This window comes from Monopterus albus, unplaced genomic scaffold (assembly GCF_001952655.1).
Source record: "Monopterus albus unplaced genomic scaffold, M_albus_1.0 scaffold12.1, whole genome shotgun sequence".
In the NCBI taxonomy this organism is placed as follows: Eukaryota; Metazoa; Chordata; class Actinopteri; order Synbranchiformes; family Synbranchidae; genus Monopterus; species Monopterus albus.
The window spans coordinates 6,257,235-6,269,862 of NW_018127892.1; the positions used below are offsets into that span (position 1 = coordinate 6,257,235).

At 42.2% G+C, this 12,628-nt stretch overlaps 1 protein-coding gene across 1 annotated transcript in view; it reads left to right on the forward strand.

The window, feature by feature from the left end:
* The window catches only part of adgra2 (adhesion G protein-coupled receptor A2), a 37,250-nt gene that overhangs the window by 16,042 nt on the left and 8,580 nt on the right, over positions 1–12,628 (forward strand). Inside the window, 4 exon segments of the mRNA XM_020590581.1 lie at positions 469–540; positions 10,640–10,711; positions 11,723–11,794; positions 11,896–11,967. Coding sequence (XP_020446237.1) covers positions 469–540; positions 10,640–10,711; positions 11,723–11,794; positions 11,896–11,967 — 288 coding nt within the window.

Below are 12,628 nucleotides of genomic sequence, written 5' to 3' on the forward strand. Positions count from 1 at the left end.
GTCTATTCTAACTGACTTTGACCATGTCCCTCAGAGGAGACAGATTCTGTAAATATATTTTTCCATAATCCCAGTGTGTCCTGAAGCCCTCTGCCCTCTGGCCTGATAAGAATCCTTTAGTACTGCTATTCATTTGATGTGGAATGACATCCTTTTGATGTAAAAGTCTTTGCAAAATGATTATCAAGATTGCAGCTTCCCTGCTAATCTTGATGCTCTCTTACCTCTTTAACATTAATTGGAAACATCTTTGGCTAATGTCTCTGGTCTGGATAGTCTCTCCTGTGACTCCAGAACCATGTGAACATTACACTTTGGCTCTTATCCTTTTCTTGTGACCCTTCACTGTGTGTTTGGTTAAACACAGTGGTTAGACATTTGAGTTTAGCATGATAAGAATATGTTTCCATTCAGCCTAGGTGGAATATTCTTAACAATACTCTGCCTTTTTTTTTTTTTTTTTTACAGGATACTAAGCCACAACAAAATCCGAGTTCTGAGAAATGGATCCTTCTTTGGACTTTATGCTTTGGAGAAGCTGTGAGTATCCTCTTTGCTGTCATCCTTGATTATTTTTTCAGATGCTACAATATCATATTTATTACTGTATTTACATTAGAGTTATGTGATACAGCCATGTGTGAGCTGTTATCTTAGCTTGCCTCAAGGCCTTTATAGAGAAATACCAGTGGGGAATCAGAGAAACCTGAGCTGTTCTGTGCTCTTCTATCCAGCCATGGGCTTCTGTCCAGCAGGGAGGACGATACACTCAGACTGGCTATTACAGAGTTATGTTGAAAAGTTCACATAATTACACTTGAGTCTTTCATTATCTGGTAAGGCCCACTCTACAGGACAAGATAAGGGATATCTCTTGGAGGAGGTGTACGTTGGCAGAGTCACTCACTGACAGTCTGGCTCTCTTTAGACTCATTGTGATCGTTCTTAACGGGGTGTGAGACAGGGGATGGACAAGATAATATCTTGGGAGTTTTTTCTGTAAAGCACTTCTAGTGACAAACAGAAAAGGAGCTATAGTGGGAACCGCTGCCTCTCAGAGTAGCTTTTATTTAGCTGTGCTAACTGCTTGGCTCTGTCGGTCTGTCTGTGTCGGTCCACCACCTTGGTTCACAGCAAAATATCTCAACAAGTATTGGAGAGATTGCCATGAAATTGTACAGACATTCATGGTCCCCAAATGATGAATCCTAATGTCTTGGTTAGTGCTAATGTACAAATGTTAACACACTAAACATGTTAGCTATGTTTTTGCATCAACCATTGTCCTTGTGAACTTGTTACAGTAGCTTTTTGATGTAACATTTAGCTCAAAGTACATTATGTGTAGTTTATGGATGGTCTTGTTAGAAGATCAGGTGAGCTGAAACATGGGAGTCTGCTCAGAGACTACAGTAGGTTAGCAGCATTTAACTCGATAGATTCAAATAATAACAGAAAGACCAGACAGCTGACAGACACAGTATGTGTGATACAGTATGTCTTTAGGTAAACTTGATAATCATCACAGTCATGGCTGGAAACAAGCTACTGGCTGCCTGGATATGCTGACGTGAAGTGTATGTTTTCAACCAGACATAAATGCAAGGTGTGCTGTTTTACAGAGCCTCTGAGTAAAGTCATACTTTTTACTTGGTGGGCGGGTGGGTATTTAGAAGGAATATTAGTTCCACATGCAACTCAGAGCTGCCACCCATGAAGAGCTTCTCAAAAATGTTGAAAGAAAAACTAAATATGGTAATTTGCTGCAGTTTTTAGCTTGTTAGTACCTACCTACTAGAGCTCACACCAGGCAAGGCCATTGAGAACAAAAGCCAAATTTGCTGAACTGGCTGTTTTTAAGCCTAGTATGTGAACACCATTTATAGTTTCAAGTCCAAGTGCCTAATTTTCATCCCAACTATGGTGCACTGAGGACACTGATAAAACTGTAATGAGATCCTGTGAATAATATTAGAGGCTTGGGAGAGCAACTGATAGTAAGTCAGAGTAGAAAAGTAGCTTGAAGCGTTTGATGTAAAATGAACTGATGTTGCTTGTTTTTGTACGAGACTCCCTGCAGTGCTGTAGGGTCAGTGGGTCAGGGAACCTGAGCTTACCCACTAACTGGTCCTTTTACCTGGAGCACTGATAAAACAAGCAGGGGGCAACAGGGTGTGGCTTCCCAGGCTGACTCATTAGACCCGGGAGAAAAACACAGAAGAAGCAACAAACACACACACATATAGTTATGCTCCACAGAGGGAAATGTGGGCGTCTGGTGTAAGGAGAGGACATAACATAAATCATGTAGGCCTCATTTCACTACTCTCCCTCAACCTCTGCTGGCTCTCTGACACACAGTGGTGGAGGTCTGCTCACTCACTCTGACGTCTTCAACCTTTAATTGAGCCCTGCGCAGCTTATAATTACATCTGAACTCATGGGAAAACTGGCGTCTGATGTGAAAAACGCCACACTAAAATCCACCGTTGCAGCGATGGAAGAGTGTAAAGGGATGAATTTGGCAAAGGTTCGGATGTGTGTTTTAGTCTCTGTTTGCTTCAAACTGTAAGATTTCAGTTTTGTTTTGCCATCACTCGTCAGGTCTTTTCATTGTTTCCAGTATGTTGTCTACATGTGTGTGTCATTTGGAGGAGTAGTGAACAGTTACTCATATTGTGTGGTCAGTGGTGTAAGCAAAGGCCAGCCCACTAGGGCTGAGTAAACACACATCAGGGAATTACACTGCATCTTTTCCCCTGTGTGGCAATGATAAACAGCCTGCACCCCTGACTGCACACACATATACACACACAATCTCACTCATGGTCCATCTCTGTTGTGACTTCAGTGCATACTCATGAGTGTGTTTCCTAGTATGGGTACCCTCATTTCTTGTCCAGTCATTTCAAATGGGTCTGGTAACTCTCCCAGTAAATGCACACTCACCCACACGCTCAAACCAGACATCTATTCAGAGCTGAATGCAGCCCAATCTGCTGTTGTTAGTGGGAGAATACGGCTTGAGGGCAGGCCACCCTCCTCCAGGCCTGGACCAGACAGTGCAGCAATCTACACAGTTAGCCCTTTCATTGGGACAAACCTCCTCAAAGCCACTATTGCCTTCATAACCTGCCAAACCACCCAAGTGCAAAGGAGCAATTTCGCCGTGTTTGTTTTTGCCCTCTTACTTGACTACTGTGTTTTTGTAGCTCTTTTAAATAGGTTTGCCATCCAACATCTACATTTGGATCTTAGAATATCTTGTTTCTTTCCTACATTTGGGCTGAAATACCAGTAGAATCAAAACTTGCTTCTGTGGCAGTGCTTGCTATATGCAACATACTGTAAGTAACACTCATACACTCCATCAGGCCTTTGATTATGTACCCGAGTACCTATTAAGCTACCTCCACCTCTGTGCACACCCTCTTTGAAGGGAGCTAGAAGCTCCACTAACAAGTTGGGACCTTTAGAAGTTGTGGACAGCTCCCAGCAGCATGTTCCACAATGATCTGAGGCAAAGTAATGAGAATAATGAGCAAAGAGGGCAGAGACACTCTGGCTCTTGTCCAACCGGGCCCCTCTGCACCATGGGACACAGGACAGGCAGGCAGGGCACAAGAGGCCCTCATTACCAGGTCTGTTCAGAGGGAGCAGGGAGCAGAGAGGGAGAGCAGAGGCCAGTGATGATGATGGATGATGGAACAGCAGGGTGCTTGCAGTGGACAGGTTTGGAAGCCTTGTGGTTAGGACTGGTTAGGAGGTTAAGGTGCTGGCAGTATGACAGACTTTTTCAACAAGAGTCTGAGATGATCCCTCCAATATGAATCTACTTGGCATGACTGTACTTTTATTTTGTTGCGTTACAGAGGTTGCACAATATCATGCAAGAATATAAAAATGTCCTGTTGACTTATAACAGCTTTATTTCAAGAGCAGAAAATAAGGAGTTGCTTGTAACTTATGCTTATAGAGCAAAAAAACAAAACAAAAACAAAAGGAAGTTTCCACAGAAACATGCAACCATTAAGTCACACAGGTCATGAAAATGTGCAGATATGTTTTAAAAAATGCATTATAGTCACCATTATCACATTATAGTTCATAAAGCAAGGCCAGTTCATTACTTTTTACCCTCTCACTTCCACTCAAGGAGAGATGGGCCACTCAGTCTTTGCCTCCCTGGAACCGACCTTGAAATGGCCTCTGCCATTCTGAGCAGCTGGGGAAGCAGTCCAACTTAAACAACTTTACCATCTGAGTCAGGGGAAGTGGAGCCAAGATGGCTAAAGATGGTATGGTGACTGGGGAGTGAGGGAGGAAAGAGGGAGAGTGAGGGAGAGATGGAAAGCACACTCCTGCAGTTTGTCTTATATAAGTCTGAGTTTGTTTTTCTTAGCGGAAAATTATCATTATTTCCACATAGGCTAAGCAATTTACCTTGATGAGTGGGAACAAAGCAGAGGAGGACAACACTATAGCATGTAAAAACAGTGGAGAATGTGCGGACATGGCATGGAGCCCTTTTGTCTAGACCAGTCTGGGTAAGACAAAGTTCAGATTATACCATTCAGTCTCATTTTCCCTCACAGAAAAATGAACATTTGGGTTAGAATGTTTTCCTGCACACGCCATTGATTGGCCCCCAGTTAGGCAACGATCATCTAATGAGAGTGCATGACATTAAGGGGTGGAGCGGGTGATGAAGGGGTTAAGCGTGCTGGAGAGTGGAAACAGAAAGGGGGCTGCTGCTGGAGTTGATAGACTCCAGATGTGTCTTTCAGATAAACTGAAGGAACGGGGTGTGTTTGTATTGCAAGCCTAGCTCAGTCATGGCTTTGGGGGTTTATTGAAACAGTGAGTGAGCCCCCTCATAAGCCCATTACCAAATCGTATGCTTTATATGCCAGTAATTCTCTCACACACTTATTCAGCAAACTTGATATGGTTTCAATGGCATTTTCCTGTAGAGGAACTTGAGCACTCTCTGGACTTTCTTCCCCCCACTTCCGTTTGTGTTTCTTCTCTGCTTTATTTTTTGCTTCCCCCCTCTCTCAGCTCACTGGGTCTGTTGCTGTTCCTGCCCTTTCCCAGTCTCAATAAGCTGTAGTCCACCTACTGGCTGAAAATTCACACATGGAGATAAGTCTGTTTTTTCATTGATAATTTGAATGAAAGGCGTTTGTTCCTGTTTTCTTCCTAGTTGTATATTCTTTGAGCACTGAGCTCAGTCTGTTTTAGAAAATTGGGACTTTTGGGTCTTTTTAGCTCAAATGAATCATTTTGATACAAAAAGAAAGTTAGTGTAAGGAGTTATAGTAATTCATAAATAATATAAAGATCATTACACACAAAACTGAGAAGAGCTGTATTTCATAGCCTGTTCTCTTCTCAGAATACTATCATTAGTGGCCCTGAGAAATTCTAGCTTTACATGATCATAAATCTGAAAAGCAGCCATAAAAATCTCCTGTATGTCCCATTAAACCATACACTGACGTTCATTGTTTCTGACTGCTGCGCATGCTGGTAGATCTCATGAAATCAAGAGACTTTCCAAGGCGGACATCGTCCCCTTCTCTCAGCCGCTCTAAAACCCCAAAATGAAGTCAATAACAGTTCGTGGTTCCAGAATTTTTCTTGGCAGAATAATCTCCGGCTTCTTTTACTGCAGACTATAGAAACATATAATCAGCTCAGGAAATTTTGCACTTCAAATAAAAGTGTATGTTGCTATTTCTGTACATCCCACTAATGGCTGTGCAGTTGGATCCACAGTTTATGCTACTGCCAGTCATGAGCAAAGTTGAGGGCCTTATTTGTTGAACCCTTGTGCTGTAATCACAGTGGATAATTAGGTGGTAATTGCTGAGGGTTAAAAAGATATATCTTAAGTGTGTGTCCAGTGGTAATCCATATGACAGCAGTTTTATGAATATAATAGTCTACATTTACTCCCATAGCTTCATAGCTGCACCAAAGCAATTGGTTTCCAGATGAACAAAGACAAAAAGCTGATATCTAGCCCATATCCAATCCAAAAGGAACCTGACAAAAAATTAAGAAAATAATCTGGGGAAGGGGCTGCAAAGCAGGAAATTAGTAGAAAAACAAGAGCTTGGCAGGTCCTGGTTTCCTGTTTTGGGGGGAAGGCAGGAGTACGTTTGGGGCCTGTGTTACAGAGCCCCCATTGTGAGCAAGTGCATTGAGGAGTAGGGAGGTGGGGTCTGCAAGGCCGGTACTGAATCCCCTGACCCACCTGCCCCTCCCATCAGGGGAAAGCTAGCTAGTAAAAAAAATGAAGAAAAAGGAAATTGTAAAAATAAACGAGCACGGGCCTCTGCTAGAGTCACCAACCAGACAGGAAATGACACGCGGCACAAAAATGGTCTCCACTGACCTCTGTCAGGAACCAAAATGCCAGTTAACCTCCTTTGCTTCTTTGCCAAGCTTAAACCTGTGTGTTTGTTTCTTTCTCCAGGCAGTTGCTTATAATGGTCTGCTTCAAGAAAGAAATATAATTCCAGTGTAAAAACTGGCTCTGTAATGTCGTGTCTTTCCATTTAAAAAATTCCAGGAACAGGAAATTCTTGATTCCAGTCTGGTGATAATGAGTGGCCATTCCCTGGCTTCAGTCATTTTCCCAGCTCCCTCCGGGGCCAGGACCTAAACAATGTTAGTGCAGCTCTCCAGTCGCTGCCGCTGTGCTCCTGATAATGGAGCACTCAGTGTCTGGGGCGCTTTTACAGGCCATGTCCTCTCCAGCCTGCATGAGGCCCAGGTGCTCATCCCTTATACCCACAGAGAAATGACTCTTCAGAATGGCAGAGCACCAGCCCCATTGATCAGGAGGAGTTCAAGGAGAAAAAAGGACATTCTTAATGGCAGCCGCTGGTGTTAGGCCCAGTGGCAGCAGACAATGGCCCATTTTGGGCTGGAAGTGAGCTTGAGTCTGCCACAACCCAATCACACAGGCCACATGTGGTGAAGGGGATAAAGCACTGCACCCCCAAGGTTACAAAGCATAATTAAAGAGAAAGACCATAGTCATAATACAAGATGTCATCACCAATCATAAAACCTTTTCAAAAGCTACATGCTGCTTCTGAAGAAGACAATGAAAAAGAAATAACTACAAATTGCAGTTTCTAACCTTTTCCACAGTGATATTTTCATGCTTAGCAAGCATGAGGCTTCTTGTCTTTTCTATTATCCTGTGTGTGTCAAGGCCACCGAGCTGTGAAGCTGTTGTCAGGGAGGTCGCAGTCTACTCCAGAGGGCACACAGACAAGTCATCACCTGAGTGTGAGGGCTGCTGGAGCCGCAGTTTGTACTCTTGGTTTGAGATAAAGTTAGAAATAAATCTGAGCGTGTGGGCGAGTGGTGAAGGGCTACAGCTGAGATTTAGCCCAGATTATGGTGGTGAATAAGAGCTGACATTTGGGCTACAGTAGGGCTAAGTGCTTGGCTGGGGTTTCAAGTCCTGTTGGCTGTGGTGAGCTCCTCCACATTCCCCGGTTTAGTGATAAGAGACTATATCAGAAGTATCGGATTGTTCAGGCCAAAGCACACACAACACTGCACCTTTTAAAACCAGGTAGGTAATGCAGATGTTTGGAGGTGTATTGTTACTTACTAGGCAAATGGTTCACCTCTGGAGTAAGGCACTTGTACTCCATACCACCAGTGGCTCTCAGTGCGACTCACTGGCATAAAACCCTGTCTCAGAATGTGTGAGTGTGTGTTGTCTGTTGCAAAGTATGTAACTCATTGTAAAACAAAATCAACATTTTTGCATCTATATGCATTTACATGCATATGTGTGTTTGTGTAAGTTATGACATTGTCTGTATGATATCAGTCATTGTGTCTTTTACCGAGTAAATGTAAGATCATTTTTCTTTTTAGATATATTATTTTATACAATTTAAGAAGGTAATTTCACTAAGACTCTGAGCTCTTTTCCAAGAAAGACTTGAGTACAGCAGAAGATGGCACGCCAGCACAAACATCTCTAAATAGTTCTATTAAAAGTTTTGTGTCCCCACTCGAAATCTTGAAGGAGACCTTCAGATATTTGTCACTATGAAAGTATAATAAATGAGAATGCAACAACTATTTACTGATCAAACAGAAATAACTGAAAATCTTTGACTGGTTAGAGAGGTCAGTCTTGCTCAAAACCTTTTAGAAGCTAATATCTTTGCACTGCTGCCAGTGCTGTTCATTGAGTCTGGGTCACAGGAGCCTTCGACAGCACCTCTCCGTGCTAGTTTTGGAGCATATTTCTGCAACTAAAATATTTGAACAAAGTAACATTCTGTAGCTTTAATATTTCAATATATAGTGTGAGTCAGTATTGAGAGATTCCAGGGAAGTACTTCTTTCTTACTGTTTGTGATAAAATGCAATGCATGATGATCTACTGTGCCATGTTACTTTAAAAGGGAATGAGCAGCATTTGAGTATAGGATATCTTTATTCCATTACAAGAAACATGTTTTAATCTTTAATCTCTGAGGCAGTCAGAAGACATGAGGTCTGTATTTCTATTCAGTAACCTAATCAGGAGTTACATGGGCTCTGCTTTACTTGTAGTATCATCTTAATACTGTATATTTGTGACTATTAGGTAAATATTGCACAGCAAAATGCTAGTGAAAGGGACAGAAAAGGGAGGGAGACACAGTCATCAGAGAGAGGAAATAGTGGGCAGGGCCTTGTCTTTCATCGTTGTACTAATGAGCCCCGGGACACACAGCCTGGAAACAGCAGTATTGTTCTCCCCCTGCCTTGGTCAACAAATCCTATACAGCTACTGCCACGCAGAAACACATATACATTCAGAGCGGGACACACACATTCCCATATACATACTGACAAACCCACAAGGCCACACATACAGAACTCTGGTTCTTTCCCTCACATACACACAATCTATGATTTGATCTGATGCAAAGCTAAACCTGTATTATGAGATTTTTTAGGTTGTCTTCTTTGACAGAACCACAGAGGTGGAAACATCTCCACCTTTTTTAAAATGCTGAGAAGCTACTGCAAATTGTTCTGTCTGACAATCTGGCACGCACTCAAAGAGCTGGGCTGATCGGTCCAAGGCTTGCTCTGAGGCAAACACAACAGACCTCAGCCTTTTGGTCCCAGGCCAAATAACTTTTGCTCCATCATTATAACATGTCTCCTGTCTATAATCCAGGTATGAACGATGGCTTGGTGAGAGCTTGGACCAACAACAAAACCTCTGACTCTATTGCAACCATAACACATCACCTATTCTAATTTTTAAATTTTTTTTACTGGAAGCTCTCTTTTAAAACTATTTCCCTGCCTAGCTTATCTCTTGGAAGCTCTAGGAAAGATAATGGTTAAGAGATGCCTGTGGTTGTATATGGTGTGGGGAAGTGTGGTCAAAACGTCGATGACAGATAATCTCTGTGAAAAATAAGACAAGAACATCTCTTGGCGTGACTGTGGTTCAGTGGGTAGAGCGGTCATTTCCCGACTGGAAGGTTGGAGGTTCAAATCACAGTGCCTTCAGTCCTTGGGCAAGACACTTAACCCCCAAGTTGTCCCCGATGGTCAGAGCCATCGGTGTTGGCTCCACAGATGGCTGCCTTGGTTCCGTACTGGAAACAAATTCCTTGTGTGTGTAACATGCTTGGCCAAATAAAGGTGATTATCCTTATGATTAAGGTCTTGCCTTCCACAGTGAAGTAGACAAAAATGCAGGCACTACATTGATGCTTGTGAGCTCCTGTAAGGAAATGTTCCTATGTGATCAGTCCAATGGGAGCAGGCATTCCTCATGCTGTAGGACCATTGATCACATTCCAGGTGACACTGGCCATGTCCTGCCAATAGCCTGAGCTGCTCTGATCTCATTATTCCTGCCTGGCCAATAAGAAACTTCTAGGATTCAAAATCTAATGCAGGTTAGCTTGATGGAGAGGGGACATCTGGCTAAATAGTTTAACACATGGGTGTGGGTGTGGGAAAGGTGTAGAAAAGTGCAGCACATAATATGAAATTAAATTCTCAAAGGCAATTAAAGGAGTTTATATTTATGGTTTGCATGGCCAGGTTTATGGTGGGAAGAGTCATTGTGAAACAAGTGACAGAACCCCTTGCTAGTGGTTTTAGATTCCACCAATATTTTATTAGGTCAGGTATTTATGTCTTGCTAGCCTCAAACCCAGGTGGCTGATGGGATAAGATTTCCAATATGTGTGCAGAAATACCCTGTCATGTCCTGCTGGAGGGGCCCAGTTTAGGGAATGCATCTGAACTCTCACTTATTTTCATTTAAAGAATCCTCCTCTTGAAGACATCTTTGTACTGTGGGTTTTGTATAGATTAAATAAATAACATATATCATCTTAATTAGTGAGCTTTTAGCGGAGTTATAGCCAGGCTAGCTGCTTCACCCTAATTCCAGGCTTTATGCTAAGGTAACAGACTGCTAGCTTCATCTAAGTATTTACTGCACAGTCATGAGAGTAATATTGATGTTCTTATCTGTCAAGTTTATTTCCTAAAATCCAGAACTGTTCCTTGAAAAAGTGCCTGCATCAGCCCAGCATGCATTCTCTCATTCACCTAATATTTTTGCTCTCCCCAGGGACCTTAAGAACAATTTAATTAGCACCATCATGCCCGGAGCCTTCCAAGGCCTGTCTGAGCTTCGGAAACTGTAAGTAGACATTAACTTGACTTATATTCCATTCAGGTTTAGAGCAGCAAATATAATAACAAAACACATAAACACAGACAAGGACATTTTTTATTCAGTTGGTTGGAGTGAGGTAGATGATGGTTCCTAATGTTTCACCAAACAGACAAGAGTTGTACTAGTTGTGAGAAACCCACATATCCCCTCACATTTATCTTAAGTGTATAAGGTTTTGGCAGATGCCATGAATTCTGTTAAGCTCCTGGTGTTACAGTGACCATAAAGGCCTCTTTCTGCTGACCCTTGTGGAGGCCCTGCGTTGTCATCTCTGGTGCCCTGCTAAACCTTAGGGCCATGTGGAGCCTCCACACAAGTCAGTGGATGTGACAGGAGGGTCATTTGCTGCTCCTTCATTGTTTTTTTGGACACCAAGCTCTGTTTGCTGACGTGGGTCATAGTTGGTCGCCTGTGCTGCGCAGTGTGACTCCCCTTCCCTCCTCCCCCTACTTGTGTTTTCCCTGCAAGGTCTGGGGCTTTTCAAAACAAACAGGGGGAGATAAACACATGCTCTGGACAGCTCTCTGCTGGGTAGTGTCAGAGGTGCATCAGAGCAGATCCCTCTCTGGCTGTGGCTATACATCACACTCAGAGGTGGACAGCAGAACAGGGGCCCTGCTTTAACCCCAGTGGTGATAAACTTTCCCTGGGGTCCCATGGAGACATGATAAGGGAAAGTGGCTGTTGGAATGCTTATTTAGATTTTTTACTTTCTAAGCTTTGGACAACAAAGCAAACTGCAATAGAATATACAGTGAAGATACAGTACTAGAAGCAAAAAAAAAACTCTTTATAATTTTATTAGGAACAAGATCAGGAATTAGGCCCTGTACAGTTTTACATGTATGATGGACATGTAGTGTTTGATGGACAGTGAAAAGAGTCAAGCTATCACAATCTATGCCTGAGTGGCTGAGACAAGTCCTCTGAATTTGAAAATAACCAACACATTCCTTTGACCTCTTATGCTTTTAGAGACTTGTCTGACAACCGCATTGGCTGCCTGACAGCAGACACGTTCCAGGGGCTGAGCAATCTCACTAAACTGTAAGAGACAGATCAATTGATTCCATAAACATTTTGGCCTTTGTGTATTGTGGAGGAAGCTGTTAAGTGAACCTGTTTATGTCTAATTTGTGTACTGCTAGGAACCTCTCTGGCAACATTATATCGACCATGGATCCAGGAGTGTTTCAAGAGCTGCCGTCTCTCAAGCAAGTGTGAGTGTTAGACTCTGTCTGCACTCTAGCAACTCTGGCAGCACACAATTTCACACCATTTCATGTAAAACAATCTTTTAGCCAAATGTAACATTTATTTTCAGTTAATAATTATTTTGCCTAGGGTTTACTAATTGTTTTATAATCACTTTGACATGTATTTATTTGACTTTAGAAAATGTTATCTATGTATTATTTGTAGATGAAAAGCATATTTGAACTTTGGTTATCATAAATCAAAAGACAGGTGTGTCTGCAGTCATTTCAAATCTGAATAAGCATTAGCTTGTTTTTTATAGACAGTGCTGCCAGTCCTCGCATAAAACAGTCAATTCATTTGATTTGATTTGATTTGATTTGATTCTTTCAAGCATGTAAAGATAGTCGACATGTCACCACACATAATTTCACACATATCCACAAATGCTAATCCAATATTAATTTGCTTATACCTAGTACTTGCTTGAATGGAGTAGGAAGAAGGCAGACTTATCCAGTCCTACCCCATAACATCATCTTATACAAAAAATTTCATGCATCATTGGCTGCAAGCAGTATCTCTACATAAGTAATTCTCTTCTTCACCAGACAAGTAATACACAGAAAATTTAAAACAGAGTGTTTCCTTCATGCATTCTTGATTAAATCTCTTATTCTTGCA